Below are 19,352 nucleotides of genomic sequence, written 5' to 3'. Positions count from 1 at the left end.
GGGAGTGGCTCTTACCTCACTCACCCGGTCTCACTAAATGAGCTGTGCCGGTGGTTTTTGGCTGCGGTGTGCAGCACTGGGGCCTGGGCCAATCAGTCCATGCTGAGTGGCACTCTGGTCAGGGCCCCGGCTCTCTGTATGAGCATGAGCCAAAGCTGGGAACGAACATGGCGCTGAAAATGCCTCACTGAGCGCAGTAGGGCACTGGGAATTCAGTGCCACTGGTGTAAACACAGCATCAGTGCAGTCAGCTAGGCTTTATATGTGTCTGTGCTAAGCCGAGCTCAGAGGCTGGCCTGCGGTGTTCCCAGGGGCTATGCAACAGTTCATTTTCCCATGAGCCCTTTGCTGGGTGAGCTGCATACAATGAGGTAGGGAGCCCCAGTGAGCCGCTGTCCTAGCTGGTCACCACTACACAGCCTTTGTCAAGCCCACAGCGCAGGAGGGCGGGGGGAGGCAGTCTGGGCCACCATAGGTTTTCCCATACTTAAAATAGGAACTAGCCATTGTTATGGTGCGGTGCTTGCTGGTGAAAGGGACATTTTACTGGGGACCCCGTCGATCCAGCCTGCTCCTGGAGACACCACCTGACTTCAGCCCTCTAGGTCCCCTGCTGTTGAAGAGCTGTACACACCTACGCTGACTACATTGGCCTGTGTCATGCATGACTGGTGGTTAACAATAGCACGGGCCTCGGCCGCACTCACTTCCACTTACTTAGCAGCAAACGCAGAGGCGAGGTTGTTGGGTTTTTTTTAATCGCTGCTCAGACCTACCACAAACAAGCCCCGTAGCCTGTCTCCTCCAGCCTTTTAGCAGAGTTCAGCAGTGAAGGCCTGTACAATTGCTCAGTGTTCCCAGCAGTGCGCTCTGCGCTCCCCTTGTTTGCGGCACAAGAGAATGAAATGTGTTTAGCTAAACAGGCAGCTTTCCATGCAATGATACACTGGGGCAAATTTACTCATTATCCACCAGAAGGTATTTCAAGTAAAAGGGTGTTGGCTAAGCAAATGTCTGCTGTAATGGCTTCCCTGTCATGCCTGTCTCTCCTCAGGGGCAGCAGATGTGCTACCAACCTCATCTACTGGGGGTGGGGTGGGATGGTGTGTGTGTGTGTGTGCGGGGGGGTGGGGGGGGTGGCTTTAGCCATGCCATGTTCAGACCCTATGCCTTAATCTATGGGGGTCTTGCACTCAGGGGTCAGCAGGATACTAGGGCCACCTGCCACAATGGGCCCTGTTCCTTGGCAGCAGTTTGGCATGAACGGGCCTGACCCCTCACCGAGCTGCAGTTTGTGCCATACTTGACACCTGGGTGAAGTGGCTGTCCATGTCAGGAATCCGCACAGGCAGCAGTAGGAGCATTTCAAACCCACACTGCATTCCCTTTGCACATGTGTAAATGGCTTCACAAAGGGCAGGCCGTGGCGAATCGAGCCCCATGAGCTGTGAATTCCCAGCGCCATGACACTACGGAGTCAGTGATTTCTGCATCAAGTTTTTTTTAAAAAAGCTTTTCTGTGGCAAAGCCACTGAGTGCTCTTAAGGGCTGTTTCTGGAGCCTTCATGGGGTGTCTTTGGATGCAGTACGTTAGCCTACAAACTTCAGCCTTGTTGTTTGGCTGAAGCTGTGTATGGCCAGTGCTAGGTGGCAGTACTGTGCGCTGTGTTACTACACAGAATATGTTTGATTTTGTCTGATACTGTTACAAGGGAGATACTAACACATGGGATATGTAACTAACAGCACAGGTACCAGGCTTGATTTTATGAGCAGCAACTCTCAGTCTGGGGTTCGACATCAGTTTGCTAGGTGGGGGTGGTGGAAGCAATGGCCTCTGCCTCTCTCAGTGCACAGCAGATTCCAGGCAGAATATGTAACTAGAGTGTTGGCAGTGGAGGTAGAGCACAGGTCCCCTGCTAACTGTTGGGATTCCATGATGGATTGTGTAGCGTAGGCCTACCTGACAGTTCGCAGCTAGCTAGCACCTGTGGAATCACACAGCAGAAAGGCAGGGGCTCGCTGGTCCCTTTGAAGCAAATGGCAAAACTCCTTTAACTTACTGGGTGTACAATAAGGCAAACAGCTCTCCTAGCAATCTGTTACGGTGAGTCTCTAAAGTCTCGGTGAGTGGTGATATTATCGGTGTTGATTTGTGTTACTGTAGCACCGAGGAGCTCTTGTCATGGACCAAGACCCCATTGTACTAGGTGCTGTACAAACACTGAAAAAAAAAGATGGTTCCTTGTGCACCAACATAAAGTGAGATGTCAACCTCCTTGCTCTGTTGACTGGCACCACACTGGTGTGAAAGGAATGGCTGGGGTGGGTGGCATGAAGAAATTCACCTTGAACTACTTACTGTTCCTTCCTTCCTGCAGTACTAATAATGAAGAGGGATAGACGCATGTCTGTAATGCAGCTGTAGGGAAAACAAGGGCAGATTTCCAGATGTAGAACATGCCAGGCCAGCAGGGTGCCAGTAATATGGGAACAAAACTGGGCCACTCAACTGTCCTGATGAACAAGCGCCAAGGTGACGTGCTCTAATCAAGCAGTAATGTCTGCTCCCGTGAGGCTATGTCATTCGACAAGCAAGTGAGGCAGACATAACTGACACATGAAGTGAATGCACTCAAGCTTTCTCTAACCTACATGGTTTCTCAACAAGAATTGCGCCAGCCTAACCTACTAAAATGTCTCAATAAAACAAGTCACACAAATCAATGCAGAAAATACATTTATTTCTGAAACACTGGGATCTAGATAAACAAAACAGCTTGTATAGCATGCAGGAGGACAGCAGAATTTGATAGTACAATAGGCTTCTGTGACTTTTTAGGCTTGTTTATGGAAGAGAATCTCTACCCAGTTGTCATATCGGGAGGTATCATGCAAAAGACAACCAAAGAAGGACGGTCCTGAAAGGCACGCCTTGCAATGAAGGCAAACCCATGGCAGCTAGACAAGCTTTGGCCCTATTTAACTGCACTCGTTTTAAGAGACTACAGCCTGGTCTACGTACAGGCTCAGGACTTTAACTAAAGGGTTGATGCTTATGCTGATTTAATTCAACTGCTGCAAAATCCTGTGATGGTGGTTCAAGAGTGGGTTATTGCAGTTTTGCTTAACCCTCTTCCTGAGAGATTTAAGTTAAATTACTGATATAAAATGGGTTTATGCCAATATAACAGCATCCACAGACTGTTCTGCAATGGCTTACCTCTATCAGTTTAATATCACACCTATAGTTAAACTGGTGAAACCTGTGTGTGGGAACAAGCCCTTAATTTGGTAAGAAATCAGTTTTGGCTAAATCAATATAAAGCAGGTTTAAATCAATTCAAATGTACCCACACAAGAGTTTTGCGTCAGTTGTAACCAGTATTAGTTACACTGGTACCGATTTGTGTGTAGACAAGGCCTAAACCACCATCTGGTAGTGGTTTTCAAACCTTTGGCATCATGGAGTGTGGAACTTCAGTTCTAATGCTCCGATACAATCCCACTTTCCAACAGATTAAGTAAACAAGTATTTAATATCACGTCACTTTTAATTATCATCAGAATGAGTCAAATTTTGGGAAAGATGAGCAGGGAAGGAGATTGGCAATTAAAGTTTAACTGTCACTGTGAACATAGCTTTATTATTTACCGACTCCGAATTTCATTCCTATATAAAATACCTGTAGGCACAGCAGCGTGTGTTACATTCCCAACCCTTTCGCTGTCAGTTTTCATCTCGAGATGTTGAGTGGTTCCACCTCGGAAGGAGAGTCAGAAGTCATTATCACTCTCTTCCAGTGGCTCTGGCTTCCTGGCCCGGCGATTGGCCTTGCTGGGAGAGATTTCCATGCTGTCATCTTCAAGGTCATCCTCATCATCATCTTCATCATCGTCCAGGTCAATCTCACTATCCTCCGACTCCTCCTGTAAAAAAGCAATGGGTACAGAATTCATGGTCAATCCCTTCTCAAACCAGTGCTATCCTCAATGGACAAAACGTACAAAGCCGGCAATGTACATGGCTTCTGTGTGCCCAGAAACTTGGCATGGGAGAAACCTGCACATCACTCTGTGCTGAGAGGAACTGCAGTCACATTCCCTGCCTGTGCTGAAATTAACCAGAACCATGTCCCCCTATCCTGAGATAATGACCCAGTTGCCAAGAAGCACACAGTGGGGCGGGGTCCAGTTTTGGATCTGGCATAGGGAGCAGCAACAGGGATACTGTATATGGCTTCATTACTGAGCCAACAGCACAGGCTGGAGCTGCTGACTCTCAGAAATGATCAGAGACTGGAGCCCTCACCACCGGTGGGAACTAAAGACACTACACAGCTTTCAGCACCAATCTCCCACTTTGCTAGGCAGTGGCTGCTCCACTCATGCCGCTGAAGACCTCCTTTCCAGGCCCCCAGTGGGGTGGTGACAATGGATTTTGTTACTGCTGCTGAATCCAGGGGGGCAGCAGGACCATAGAGGGAACTGCTGAGTGCCCTAGGATAAGGGTGAGGAAACAAACCGCAGGAGACAAACCCACCTGTGCCTTGGTGCTGGAGGTCTTGTGTTTACCTGGTTGGGCTTGGGCTGATCCCACCTTGGAGAGCGAGAGTGGAGAGAACAATGGGAGATGGAGAAGGGAAAAACATTAAAAAGAAAAGCAAACAGAACGCAACCAAAGTGAGAGCAAGGGAAGGAGGCAGCAGCAGATGCTACTCACTGCTGAGGGTGCTGTGCACAATGTCTGAGCTGTTTGCTGCAAAGCGCGATGCTACAGGGAGGGATGCTGGGAACATGGACGGAACCTGGAAAGCCAACTCCAAACAGCATACACAGGGCAGTGGGGCCCAGAGACGGGCTGCTCACCAGGGCTGGAGGTCTGCAGGCTGTCCTGCATGACTGTCTGCCAGGAGCCAGGCTCCCTGGAAGAGAACAGAGCTTCTCCCTGAAAGGGAGGTCCCAGACTGGTTGAGAGAGGCAGGGCGGGGACAGAAGAGAGGAGCAGGTGGATAAGGAAAGCAAACCTGGGCTCACTTTGCTCCCCACTGCAAACATGCTGGCCTGGGGCAGCAGGCAGCTTCTTGAAACCCACCTTCCTTCTCTGCCCCTGCAGCAGCCCCCAGCGCACCTGGTCCCAGGAGCAGCTCAGCTGCAGCTACAGGCTCAGGAAGCGGCTCACCAACTTCGAGGTCGTGCTTCTGCTCTTGCAGCACATAGCTCAGCTGCCACAGGAGGTGCCCTGCCCTGGCACAGGCCGAGGCAGCCAAGCCCAGTGAGGATGATTATCATTATTATGGTAGCTGCCCTGGTGGGCTGGGTGCTGGACAGATAGAAGGGAAACCCAGGCCCTGCCCTAAAGGCAATGTGTATAGGGATTTGATAGCAGCCTTCAACTACCTGAAGGGGGATTCCAAAGAGGATGGAGCTTGGCTGTTCTCAGTGGTGGCAGATGACAGAACAAGGAGCAATGGTCTCAAGTTGCAGTAGGGGAGGTCTAGGTTGGATATTAGGAAAAACTACTTCACTAGGAGGGTGGTGAAGCACTGGAATAGGTTACCTAGGGAGGTGGTGGAATCTCCATCCTTAGAGGTTTTTAAGGTCAGGCTTGACAAAGCCCTGGCTGAGATGATTTAGTTGGGGTTGGTCCTGCTTTGAGCAAGGGGTTGGACTAGATGACCTCCTGAGGTCTCTTCCAACCCTAATCTTCTGTGATTCTATGATACACAAGCAAAGCAGGCCGGGAGCCAGGCACATCCAGTGTACAGCTCTCGCCAGCTCTGTCCCTTCGCTGTGTTCTCCCCCCAGCCTGCCCTACTTCGTGGCCTGGTTCTCTCCCTTAGTGGATTTAACCCTTCCCTTCCTTGGGTTTCTTTCTCTATATTTTGACCCATATCTGGCTGAGGGTCTGTCCCTGGTGGAGTCATGTAGTTGTGGCTGAGCCCTGGTACCTGCTGCTCCAGGAGGAGCTGAAGCAGCTGCTGCTGAGAGCTACTGGGCTGAGGCCTCTGGAGCTCCACGCCTGGGTGGCTGTTGGGACCGGACAGGTGCCAATAGGTGGAGTTGGAGGGAAGAGGGGGCAACAGGCCCCACTCCTCCTGGCCTCCGCTGTTCTGCCTGGAGTGGCTACAATCAGAAAGATGAGAGAAGGACAAAAGGAAGTGGACAGGCGAGAGCAAGAATGAGAGAAAGCAGCTGTGCAGGGCCTGGCCTGAGGGGTTAGGCAGCATCCCTGTCCTGGCTCAGGCCAAGAGTCCACGGAGGGAGCCAATAGCCTGGCTCTGGCCAGCACAGCCTGGTGCAGAGGAAGGTGAACAAAGACAAAATGCATCTTCCAGTCTGGAGGGGGACCCCTCCCTGCTCGCTGGGAGGATCTGAGAGTCTTGAACCCAGGTCTGAGGCAGGGCGGTGCTTCCACCAGCCAGCTTTGGCAGAGTCACGGCCAATGCACCTTAAGTCCTGGGAAACCCATCACGCGGAAAGTGCTGCTCACAGCAGAGATGCCTGGCAGCTCCTCCCATGGCCTCTGATTGGTCCAGACATTCCATTTAAGCCTGGAGGCGTACTAGGAATTAACAAGGCAGATCCCTACTCTGCCTCATTCCTGGCTCCTGCCTCTGTTTCTGGTTATTGAGTTTGGCTTGACACTAGGCATTGGCCCCCAGCTATTGACTTTGGCTATACTCCTCAGGCCTGATGCCTATGGCTCTAAGCATTGGATCTGATGCCCATGCCCCAGTCCCTGACAGTCGTGCGGTGATCAGCACCTTTCCCCCTGCTGAAGGAGTCTGGGCCCCATGGGGTGCCTGGAGGAACACTTGCTCCTGTGGGCAATGGGCTGAGAGGGGCTTTGCAAGCTTTATGGGAGAAGAAGGACTTGTCTTAGGGCTGAAGCACTGGCTTGGGACTCAGCAGACCCAGGTTCTACTCCCAACTCTGGCACTGCCCTTCTCTGTGCCCCAGTACCCCTCTTCCTGTAAAATGGGGCTGCTCTGTCTCTCCCTCCTGGGCGGCTGTGAGGATAAATCACTGCTGACCTGGGTGGTGTCCTCAGACACTACAGTGATGGGGCAGGGACTGCCCAGACAGGCAGAAAGCTTGCCCAGGCAGCTGCAGCCCCAGATACTAACGGAGAAGCAGCCCAAGGAGTCCTAGCCCCCAGAATGCCGAGTGAGAGGGCTCTCTCTTTAGACTGCTCCTGCGTTCTCCCTGCTGCAGCAACAGGCCCCCACCAAAGCTCACTCAGCTCCCAAGAGCTGCTTTACAAGGGCTGTAAGTCAGGTGAGGTATCCAACTCACTCATCCATGCCCTGTGCCTGGAGATAACTACGCTTCCTTCTCTGGATACTGCTGATACCGGAGGGAGTTTGTACTCCTCAGAAAGCCAGACGGGGATTGGCTGGAGACCAAGTATTCAGGAAACTTGTCACCTGCCAGCCTCCTGCACAGGAGTGTGGGTGTCTCTGGCCCAAACACTAAGGCCTGGTCTACACTAGGACTTTAATTCGAATTTAGCAGCGTTAATTCGAACTAACCACTCAACCGTCCACACCAGGAAGCCATTTAATTCGAACTAGAGGGCTCTTTAGTTCGAATTTGGTACTCCACCCCGACAGGTGGAGTAACGCTAACTTCGACATGGCTAGTTCGAATTAGGCTAGGTGTGGATGGAAATCGAACTTAGTAGCTCCGGGAGCTATCCCACAGTGCACCACTCTGTTGACGCTCTGGACAGCAGTCCGAGCTTCGATGCTCTGACCAGCCACACAGGAAACGACCCGGGAAAATTTGAATTCCTTTTCCTTTCTGGACAGTTAGAATCTCATTTTGTGGTTGGACATCGGGGCGAGCTCAGCAGCACCGGCAGCAATGCAGAGCTCTCCAGCAGAGGAGTTCATGTAATCTCTGAATAGAAAGAGGGACCCGGCATAGACTGACCGGGAACTCTTCGATCTGATCGGTGTGGGGGGCGAGTAGTCTGTGCTTTCGGAGCTGCGCTCCAACAAACGGAATGCAAAGACCTACGAGAAGGTCTCCAAAGCCATGATACAGACAGAGGATACAGCCGTCATGCAACGCAGTGCCGCGTGAAAATCAAGGACCCCAGACAAGCCTACCAAAAAATCAAAGCGGCCAACGGATGCTACGGAGCCTGCCACCACTGCCCCACCAGTGACCATGGACTCTGATGATGGGACAGTGTCGACGGACAGTTCCTCGACGATGTTCACGGACGGGGAAGATGAGGAAGGGTTTGTGTAGGACGAGGCAGGCGACAGCGCTTACAACGCTGGTGTCCCCGACAGCCAGGATCTCTTCATCACCGTCACGGAGATCCCCTACCAACCCTCCCCGGCCATGAACCCATATCCTGAATCAGGGGTAGGAGCAGTCGGTAAGTGCTTTAACCATGTTAACTTTTATTCTTAATATAACAGGAATCTGAAGTGTGTGAAAAGGAGGTCTCTGTATATATGGTGATAGAACAGAAATCCTCCTGGGAGATCTCCACGAAGCTCTCCTGCCGTTAATCGATAAGCATCAGCAGGAGGTTCCTGGGGAGAGCTGCCTTATTGGGTGCTCCGTGATAGCACACTTTTCCGCGCGAGGCTTTCATGCGGTATTCAGGGAGCACTGCCTCCCAGAGCACGGCTGCATAGGTCCGTGGTTCGTGCTAGATTTCACACAGCATGCGCTCTCTATCTCCTTCAGTGCCCGTCCTCACGGTTATCTCGCTCGGAGACTCCTGCATCTAAGTAGGGGAATTACTGTAATGTTACGCCTGGTCCAAAGTATTTTTAAAAAATCTCCGGACAGACGGTATAGCACAGACTCAGCACGCAGCTGCGTGACGAGCGTAACGGAAAGCCAAAGAATCAAATGGACGCTCATGGAGGGAGGGGGGAACGAGGACGCAAGGTATCCCACAGTTCCTGCTGTCTCCGAAAAGCATTTGCATTCTTGGCTGATCTCCAAATGCTTCTAGGGTCAAACACAGTGTCCGCGGTGGGTCGGGGCATAGCTCGACAATTTACGCACCCCCCCGACCCCCAGAAGTTAAAGGGAAAACAATCCTCTGTTGACTCTTTTACATGTCACCGTATCTGTACTGAATGCTGCAGATAGACGCGCTGCTGCAGCACTCAACAACAACATCCTTCCTCCCACCCCGCCATGGGTGGCTGATGGTACAATAGGACTGCTACCCGTCCTCATCATCAGCCTATTGGCACATGGGGCAGTGCAAAAGGACTGGTAACCATACCAACTTGCTTGGGACAGGTCGATCAAGGTCGCCTGGTCCTAATTTTTCATGGTAGATGGTGCAGTATGGCTGGTAACCGTCCTCATCATTGCAACAGGGGGCTGAGCTCCATCAGCCCCCACCCTTCATTGTAAAGAAAAGATTCAATTGCCCCTGGACTAGCAGAGGGATGATTGGCTCCCTCCTCCACACCCCTTAATGTCATCTCTGGACTATCATTGCAGCTGGAGGCTTCCTTCCACTCATTTCTCACAAACAACTACCTGTGTCTTATTCATGCATTCTATATTACTTCATCACACAAGTGGGGGGACAATGGTATTGGAACCCAGGAAGGCTGGGGGAAGAACGAAATGAACAGCTGGGGTTGTTTCAGGAGCACACCCTGTGAATAGCATTCAGCTCAAAATTTATGCATGATTGGCCAGAGAGCAGCTGTCCCAGGCGCCTGTATAGGGCTTCATGAGCAAGTGCATTAGCGGGCAGGCTGGGTCACCGAGGATCACTATAGGCAAATGCACATCCACAACAGTTATTTCGTGGTACGGGAAGAAACTACCTTCCAGCAGGCGTCTGAGCAGCCCACAGTTCCTGAGAACACACGCATCAGGAACCTTGCTCGGCCATCCGACGTTCATGTTGGTAAAACGTCCCCTATGGTCCCCCAGTGCTTGCAGAACCATTGAAAAGTAGCCCAATTTCTCAGCAGCTGAATGTGGAAGAGGTGGACGATAAAGTGCGAGGAGGAGAAAACGGCGAGGATCGCAGCGGGCTCCGTGCTTGCAGTGCTGTGGCGTCCGCGCTGTCACTGACCAGAAAAGTGCACGAACAGATTGCCCGCAGGCGCTTTCAGGGAGGGAGGGAGTGAGGGCGTGATTGACGGTTCAATGACGACAGTTACCCAAAACCACCCTCGACACATTTTTTCCCCCAGCAGGCATTGGGGGCTCTACCAAGCATTCCAATGGGCAGCGGGGACTGCGGGAACTGTGGGATAGCTTCCCACAGTGCACCGCTTCCAAAGTCGACGCTGGCCCCGTGAATGTGGACTCAGAAATTCGAATTAGTGTATTTAGTATGGATACACAAATTCGACTTCATAAGGTCGAATCCACAAATTCGAACTAAGTTGATTCGAAATAGTCTTGTAGTGTAGACAAGGCCTAAGAGAACAAGTCATTTCCCAGGAGGCAGCAAAATGAACTTAAACAAACCAATTCAAGCCAGAAGCGAATTGCTGAGCAAGGCCTGGTGAATTCCTGCCCAGACAGAACGTGAGGGTGATGGCTAGGGGTCACTCTCTCCTTCACTCCACTGGGCCCTGAGCAGAAAGAACACTGGGAGCTGGCCTATCGAGCTAGGGCCTCAGACCCCCTCATCATCCTAGTATCTGAGCATCCCCAAAGCTATCAAACACACCTCAACCAGGAACAACCCTTCTCCTCTGCTGGCGGGAGAGACCGCTTGTATAGCTCAGTTTCGTTGGGGTGTGTTGGGGGCAGGGGACAGACCTTCTGTGAGGAAGCCACGACAGAGATGGGTTTTGCATTCAGCTGTGAATGTTGGGAGGTCCCCAGTCATTCCTGTCTCTTGTGGCAGTGAGTTCTACAGTGTAGATCCCACCCCATTTTAAATTCTGTCTCCCACATGCCTGTGCCTGAGATCCTGGTCGTGGAGGGAGAGGTGTCTCTTAGGTAGACAGGGCCAATCCCATGGGGGGGCTTTGAATGGCAGGACTGAGATCTTGAACCAGACTGTTCAACGGAGAACCAGTGTGGAGTGCCAGGGTATTATGCTTACTAGACCTGTGCTGCTAAGCAGGAGGGCTACTGCATTTCGTGCTAGTTAGAGCTTTGTCAGGGCATGTGGCTTCATTCCGGGAGATACTGCGGTGCAGTAAGCAAGCCTAGAGGTCACAAATGAATGGATCACAGGGGCAAGTCTGTGGGTCCCGTGAGATTCAATCCAACTGCTCCAAGTCCTGAACTCTGAAGCTTCCACTGTTAATCAGACTGGGAAGGTTTCCTTAGCAGCCTCTGGGGAGGGGCTTTGTCAACAGCTTTTGGAAAGTCCAAATACTTTATAGCAAAGAAACATCACCTCTGAGAACCTAATACCGGCTTCAGTCTGAGCGTGTCTGAGCAGCGCTGAGAGGGAGATCTACGAATGGCAGAGCAGGCAGAGCCCCACTGCTGGTTTTGGACAGCAGGGCTCTGCTTCCTGCCATTAGCAGCCTGGTCCCTCTCCCTTGGACTAGCAGCACTGCACAGATCCCATCCTGCTGGTCACTGACAGAATGACAGCAGAGGGCAGGGCCCCAGCTGACGGAGGACACCAGCTAACTAGACCTTAAAGGGGTGAGTGGAGCAGCTAGAGTGTCTGCCTGCTCCCTGATGGGTCTTAGGTGGGGGTACTTTGATCCCTAGCATGGCCTGTCTAGCCTCTAGTCACCAGGGTCAGCCTTCACTGTCCCTTCTCTGGCCCCATCTCCCCTCCAACAGCAGGGGGCAGAAGGCAGAAGCAGCTCCCCACCCAATCTCCCGGCTGGGCAGCAGGACCAGGAGAAGGAAATCGCAGCACAATCTCCTTCCCCCCAGTAGCTTGAAGGCAATATTGCTAGACTCCTTCCTCCCCCTAGAACAAGCCATTTTTCAGATCTTAAAGAGCCATGGTGGGATTTTCAAAGCAGCCTAGGGATACAGAGACACAGCTTCCATTGAAATGAACGTGCCTACATTCCCTCGCCTGTGCTGAAAATCCCAACCCCACCTGCCACCCCATTGCTGCCTCAGGCTCAAGAAGAGGGCGGGGCTAGGAGTTCTAGCAGAGACAGGAGATCTGTCATTACTAAGAAGGTACAGAATGGAGTTAGGGCAATGGAGAAGTAACAGAGACTAAACAGGCTAAATAAAGAAAACAGGGAAACAACATGCAGGAGAGAGAGGCTGTGAGGATGTGTAAGGTGAGGATGGGAAGAGGAATGGGGGGAGAATGCCTGTGTGATGATTTGTTGGGGGAACACTGCCATCTAGTGCTGTGGGAGCAGGTCTCTCACCACAAAGTGCCGTCAGTGATGGACAATCAGAGATGCCCTGCAGCCCACACAAGATCTTTTCCTACTTACATCATCCTCTGTCTCTCCACCTTGCATCGTCCCCACGATCCGTTTGTTGGGTCTCCCTGGGCAGCAGAGAGAGAAACATGATGAGAACATGCCCGCCTCTCCACTTTGTTAACACAGAGCAACTAAGGAGCTGGTGTGTGAATAAATAACCCTTGGGGAGATAAAGCTCATGGTTTGCTCTCTAGAGGCATAATCATGCACCATCATCAAGGCAAACTACAGCAGGGTTGGACCCCAATGCTCCTTCAATGCCATGGGGCTCAGAAGAAGGCTTACTCCTCATCTCGTTAGCTTGATTCATGGTGGTTACTCTACCCCATGCCTTATTGTTAAGGCTGCGAGTTTGTCAAGGAGGTCACAGATTCCATGACTTTCCGTGACCATTAAATCTGTGCCCCTGTGCCAGTTGCACACTCTCAGGCCACCGCCCTGCCCCCAGCAGCAGAGTTTGGGTGTGGGAAGAGGCAGGAGGTTGGGACACAGGACAGGGTGAGGAGAGCTCTGGGTGGCACTTACCTAGGGGGCTCCCTGGAATTGGCAACATCCCCCCTCGCTTAGCTCCTAGGCGGAGGTGTGGCACCCTCCCCCCCCAGCTCCCATTGGATGCAGTTCCCGGCCAATGACAGCTGCAAAGCCAGCGCTCTGGGCGCAGGCAGCATGCAGAGCTGCCTGGCCACGCCTCCGCCTAGGACCTGGGCGAGGGGGATGTCGCCGCTTCCGGGGAGCCCCCAGGTAAGCACCACGCAGAGCCCACCTCACCCCGTTCCATGCCCCAACCCCTCCCACACCCAAACTCTGCTGCTGCTGGGGGTGAGAGGGAGACACAGAGCCAGGTGGGGAACCTGCCAGCCCTCCAACCCCCACCCCCAGGGGTCCCGGGCCACACGCTGCCATTCCCCCCCGCCCCTGAAGCACCCGGGCCGCTCTCTCCCAGCACCTGCGGCACCCCCAGGCAACTCCTCTCCCAAATTTTAGTCAAGGGTATATAGTAAAAGTCATGGACAGGTCACAGGCCATGAATTTTGGTTTATTGCGCGTGACCTGTCCATGACTTTTACTAAAAATACCTGTGACTAAAATGTAGCTTTACTTATAGTTCATAAAGTACTACGCCGTCACCACCACACACACATAGCCCTTGATGATTTCATACACATTTTTTTCTCTTGATCTAGATTTTTACACTCTAATCCTCATTGTACTGTTACTTTATTTTAGACATTGGCGTGCTACATGGACTCTTTTAAATCTGTGCCATTTAGCAACTGATCAGGTGAAGTGGCCATCAGCACCCAAATTGTAACTCCACATCCTGTCTTTCATTGATGTTTTCAGCTCCAATGGCCCATCCATTTGCCAAGTTCCCACCCAATGGTGGTTGAGATTAGTATTTATACAGCATCATGTGTGTATGGTGCTTTGAAGACAAAGTAATGCTCCAGTTATTTTTCATGGCCACACAGAGCATGTACCATATAACCACTGACGGAATGCACATGCAAAGAGCATGCTATGGCCTAAGTTACAGCAGTGAGACATGGTGTGTGCACACACATGCGTCTGTAACATGCCTTTTCTGCAGAATCCAACTTCTTTCATACTGGTGAGAATCTGGAGTAACTCTACTGAAGTGAAGTTACGCTGGTGAGTCAGGCCCTGTGTTTCCATGGCTACCTTATACCAATGCGACAGTTCCACAGGCTGGGTCACACATCCAATTATATAAAATGGCTTTTCTTGCCACACATAATGAACTCTACAGTAATCTCCCGCCTGCTGACACACTTGCAAGGAAGCAGCACTCTAGTTACACACAGCTCAATCTGTTTAGTTTATCAAAGAAGATTGAGAGGTGCTTGATTGCAGTACATGAGTATCTTCCAGGGGAGAAAAATACGAGGTACTAAAGGGCTCTTCAGAGAAAGGCATAATAAGAACCAATGGAAGCTAAACCCAGACAAATCCAAATTAGAAAAATTGGGCACAAATTTTAACAATGAAGGTGATTAACTACTGGAACAAATGACCAAGTGAAGTAGTGTATTCTCCAGCTCTCAATGTCTTCAAACCAAGACTGCATGCCTCTCTGGAAGATAGCTTTAGGGACACACAAGTTATTGGGTCCAATACAAGGGTAACTGGGTGAAATGTAATGGCCTGTGAAATAAGGTCAGACTAGATGATCCCTTCTGGCATTAAACTCTATGAGTCTATGAAAAAGCCATAAGCAGGATTTCATGAAGAGGACTGATAACATTTTGACATAAAGCTCCCAAACACATGTCCAGTCTTAAGAGCGACAGTTCCTGCTGTCTAGGCAGCACATTGTTACACTGTATGCAGATTATTCTGTTCATAATGTCTAGCAGGAAAATGTTACCTCCAGACTAAAGTCTCAGAAAAAATGACTGGGAGGCTTCTAAGGGCTGCAGATCTACATCTTTACCCAGGTTCTTTGTAACTCAGATTCATGTATTCAGCAAGCACATCCAGTAGGTGATTCATCCCCCAAAATGCATCCTGAGAGGCTCCCTCTATGTACCTGGGGTAGAAGAAGTTAAGTGGAACAGTATATGTGGCAGCTTTAAGGTGCTTAGTACAAGGTCCTTGTTGCTTTTCATCTCCCCAGGTGCAATCAATGAAATACGGATGAATGCTGCATAGTTTTGTGGCATTTGCCTGGCTCTGGGAAAAGGGCATAAAGGAAAAATGGTTACTTACTGTAACTGGTTCTTCGGGATCCGATCGAGACGTGTATTCCACTTAGGTATGTATATGCCCAGTGCACCGGAGACTTTTGCCTAGCAGTACCCATAGAGGGGTGGTGCATGCACCTCATGGCTTTGGCCCCACCCAACTATATGAGGCAGCGCCGCCCCAATCCCCTCTCAGTTCCTTTGCATTGAAAGCCCATGAGAAGAGACTCTGATGCAGAGGGGATGGAGGGTGGGTCGTAGAACACGTCTGCATCACACCTCGAAGAACCACAGTTACAGTAAGTAACCATTTCTTCCTCTTCAAATAGATGCAGATGTATATTTAACTTAGATGACTCACGAACACCAGAAGTGGTGCTCACAGTCTACTGCAGTACGGATCGCAAGACCACCCTTCCAAGGCCTGTGTCTGCTCTGGAAGATGCGGTAATAGCACAGTGGTCCATAAACATGTATGGACAACTACATGGCTGCCCTATGAATGTCCAGTATGGAAATGTCATTGAGGAACGCTATCGATGTTGCCTGTGCTCTCGTGGAGCGAGTCTGTATCCGCTGAGGAGGCATAGCTGAAGCGCTCTCATACTCAGCCTTGGTACACGATGTTATCCATCTAGAGATGGTCTGTGCAGAGACTGCTTGCTCCTTCATGAGGTCTGCATATGACACGAACAGATGAGGCGAGGTGAAACATGAAATGGTTTAGTTCTGTCTAGATAAAAGTCTAGCTATCATCTGACAGCCAGAGCATGAAGGTGCTGTTGTTCTGGGGAAGAGTGCGGCTTAGAGAAACACAGGTAAATACACCATCTGCTTCAGATGAAACTGATGGTCACAGTGTTATCTTATCCTTGGAAAAATGAGGGTAAGGTGGCTTAGCCATTTGGGCCTGGAACTCACACACCCTTCTTGCCCAAGTGATGGCTATCAGGAACACAGTTTTCTGAGCCAGAAGGGGCAGCAGACAGGATGCAATGTGCTCTTATAGAGGCCCCATCAGAGCCACCAGAACCGTGTTTAGGTCCCACAAGGGAACCGGTTCTCGGACTGGAGGATGTAAGCAGAGAAGGCCCTTCAGAAATCTTGTCACCATGGCTTTGGAAAAAAATAACTTCCCTTGAATTGGGGGATGGAACACTGAAATCTCTGCCAAATGCACTCTCAGTGAACTGAACGCGAGGCCCGATTACCGAAGATGTAACAGGTACTCCAAGATGTCCTGGATGGAAGCCTCTGTCGGTTGAGTCCTGTGACCAAAGGACCACACCTCTTCCATTTTGCTAAATAGGCTGTCCTAGTGGAGCACTTCCTACTGTCGAGAAGGACTTGTTAGACAGCTTGCAAGCACTGCTCTTCCTCTTCGTTTAGCCAGGCAGAAGCAATGCTGTGAGGTACAGGGAGGTGATCACAGGGTGGAGGGTGTGACTGCAGTTCTGAGTGAGCAGGTTGGGATGGAGAGGAAGTGATATGGGAGGCTGACTTTGTTGAGGGTGTGAAGGTTGAGAATCAGAGTGGTAGCCGTGTTAGTCTGTATTCACAAAAACAACAAGGAGTCTGGTGGCACCTTAAAGACTAAGAGATTTATTTGGGCATAAGCTTTCGTACCCAAAGAGGTAGGTGAGAGATGACCTGCAAGAAATTCCTAAAAAGAAAAGGAGGCTCTGCCTTGCTTTGCTGAATACAGAGGCCTGAAAGGGTTTCTAAACTTGGGTGGGGACGCTGGTATGATAACTGTGTGTGTAAGCAGAGTCAGGATGAGCTCTACCCTGACTCTACCCTGACATCTGGTGGTGAATTGTGGCGAGTTGTGGAAAAGAACTTCAGGGGCTGATCTTGTTTGCATAGGCACACCCACCCTGCCTAGCATGAGCCCACAGCAGCCCAAATGGTCACTTTGGCTGCTGTGGGATCCCCAGTTTCTCTGTTATTGGGGCAGGAAGAATAAAGTGTTGTTATCCTGATTATGTGAATCAAGGACAGTGGAACTGTTTTATGACAGAGGAACTCATCATCAACTAAGTAGCATTCGCTAGACAAGGGACATGGGTTCCAAAACCCAGTGAATTGAGAAGAGTTGGTAGTGTGGGTCTGAAACACCAACTGCAGTGCTGTCTTGCCCCTGTGGAATATCAAAACTAATTTTGATTCTATTAGGAGTTTAGTTAGGAGCTGCTAAGCTGAATTCACTTTGGGCCAATGGTGCACCAGCACTGAAGTTCCTCTACTACAAGCTGAAATCACTGAGTGCTGCGTTGGGGGGGGAGGACTGAAGATATAATGCTGAATTGTTTCCTTCCTTTATTAAAAGGATTTTGCTACACTCAGACTCTGTGCTTGTGAGAGGGGAAGTATTGACTCTTAGAGCACCCAAGGGGTGCTATGTAATTGTCCCAGGTCACTGGGTGGGGGCTCGAGCCGGTTTTGCATTGTGTTATTGAAACAGAACCCCTAGATACTGAACCCGGCCCTTGTTGCTGCCAACTCAGACGGGCAGAAGGGTTACAACTGCTTGCTTCTTACCTTGGAAATATAAGGAATGTCAAACCTGCTCAGAGATGTCTGTAATGAGCTCTGGCACTTTAGGTGAAAGAGCAAGGAGTGGAACCTCTGACTTCCTTTCAGCCAAGTCTTCATTAGACACTGGAGTTAACTCATTGTTAACAAAAACCAAACCAAACCAGAAGGCTGACAAAAAACCCAGACCTCATTGCTCAGATTTCACTCTCCTGTTATCACTAGCCCTCTAGCTGCCAGAGACTAGCCCTCTGGGACAGACAAGACTTGATTTATAAGGTGAAAAACCAACAACTTTAAACAAACCCTTCCAGCCTTCTTCATGCGAGAAGCACAAGGGGGCAGACTTGCTCCCTTTGCGGGTCACTCTAACAGCCCCTAGATTAGAGGTGGGCAAACTACGGCCCATGGGCCACATCCGGCCTGTGGGACCCTGCTGCCTGGCCCCTGAGCTCCTGGCTAGCTCCCGGTCCCTCCCCTGCTCTTCCCCCTCCCCACCAGCCTCAGTTCACTGCGCCGCCAGTACAATGCTCTGGACGGCAGCACAGCTGCAGAGCTGGCCTGACCCAGTGCTCTGCACTGCACTGTGGCGTGGCTGGCTCCAGCTGCGCAGCACTGCTGTCCGTTCTGGTGCTCTGAGCAGTGTGGCTGTAGCATCACCGGCCACTGGTGTACCAGGCTGCCGGCCACTGGTGCTCCAGGCAGCGGTAAGGGGGCAGGGAGCAGGGGGGTTGGATAGAGGGCAGGGGAGTTTGGGGTGGTGGTCAGGGGTGTGGATAGGGGTGGGGTGGTCAGAAGCCAGGGAACAGGGGGGTTGAATGGGGGCACGGGTTCGAGGGGGGCAGTCAGGAAGGAGAGGGGGGGTTGGATGGGGCAGCAGGGGGCAGTCAGGGGCAGGGTTTCCGGGGGAGGTCAGGGGCCAGGGAACTGGGGTGGTTGGATGGGGCAGAGGCCGGGGGGGGCAGTCAGGAATGAGAGGAGAGGTTGGATGGGGCGGTGGGGGGCAGTCAGGGGCAGGGATCTAGGTGCAGTCAGGGACAGGGAGCAGGGGGGGGTGGATGGGGCAGGAGTCCTGGGGGCCGTCAGGGGGTAAGAAGCAGGGGGGGTCGGATAGGGGGTGGGGGCCGGGCCACACCTGGCTGTTTGGGGAGGCACAGCCTCCCCTAACTGACCCTTCATACAATTTTGGAAACCCGATGTGGCCCTTAGGCCAAGAAGTTTGCCCACCCCTGCCCTAGATGCAGGCTTTGGCTTGGGGTGGTGAGATATACTATAATATGGACATGCAAGAGGTAGCTACTAAATGAATAGCTGTTAAAAGACTGGACTTTTCAGGAGAACAAACTATTCTCGTAGCTGAAGCTGCGTATCTTAGATTGATCCCCTCCACTAGTGTAGATCAGGCCTGTGGGTGTGACTTTTGCTCCTCCTTACATTCATGTAAATCAGGAGTAGCTCCATTAAGTCAATGGAGTTACACTTCTGTGACACTGGAGTGGGATGAGAATCAGGCCCTGTGACACAACCTCCGGAGACTGACTGATCCTGAAGAGGTTAGGGCGAGGGTGCTCAATACACTGAGCATTAGCAAAAGTGAGCTCTTCCAGGTTACTAGAAGAGTCTCTACAGTGAAGACAGCACATTTTAAAATTCAGATATTCAAAACCAACTCTGTGTATGAGCCTCTGTAGGGGGAGTAAGAGGGGCTGATAGAGGACACAAGTACATTTAC

At 51.2% G+C, this 19,352-nt stretch overlaps 1 protein-coding gene across 2 annotated transcripts in view; it reads right to left on the bottom strand.

Moving 5' to 3' along the window:
* Window positions 1-2,751: 2,751 nt before the first annotated feature.
* CLUAP1 (clusterin associated protein 1) overlaps window positions 2,752-19,352 on the bottom strand; it is a 225,791-nt gene continuing 209,190 nt past the window's right edge. Inside the window, exons 11-13 of one of the 2 annotated variants that reach the window (XM_044980159.1) lie at window positions 12,390-12,445; window positions 4,544-4,600; window positions 2,752-3,930 (exon numbers count right to left, since the gene is read on the bottom strand). In XM_044980159.1, coding sequence (XP_044836094.1) covers window positions 3,778-3,930; window positions 4,544-4,600; window positions 12,390-12,445 — 266 coding nt within the window. In that variant the 3' untranslated portion in view covers window positions 2,752-3,777. The remainder of the gene's footprint in view (window positions 3,931-4,543; window positions 4,601-12,389; window positions 12,446-19,352) is intronic. The other variant, XM_044980158.1, reaches the window with a different exon arrangement.

This window comes from Mauremys mutica, chromosome 11 (genome assembly GCF_020497125.1).
Source record: "Mauremys mutica isolate MM-2020 ecotype Southern chromosome 11, ASM2049712v1, whole genome shotgun sequence".
NCBI classification, from domain to species: domain Eukaryota; kingdom Metazoa; phylum Chordata; order Testudines; family Geoemydidae; genus Mauremys; species Mauremys mutica.
The sequence above is the reverse complement of the archived record's forward strand: the minus strand, read 5'-3'. Positions and strand labels throughout refer to the sequence as shown.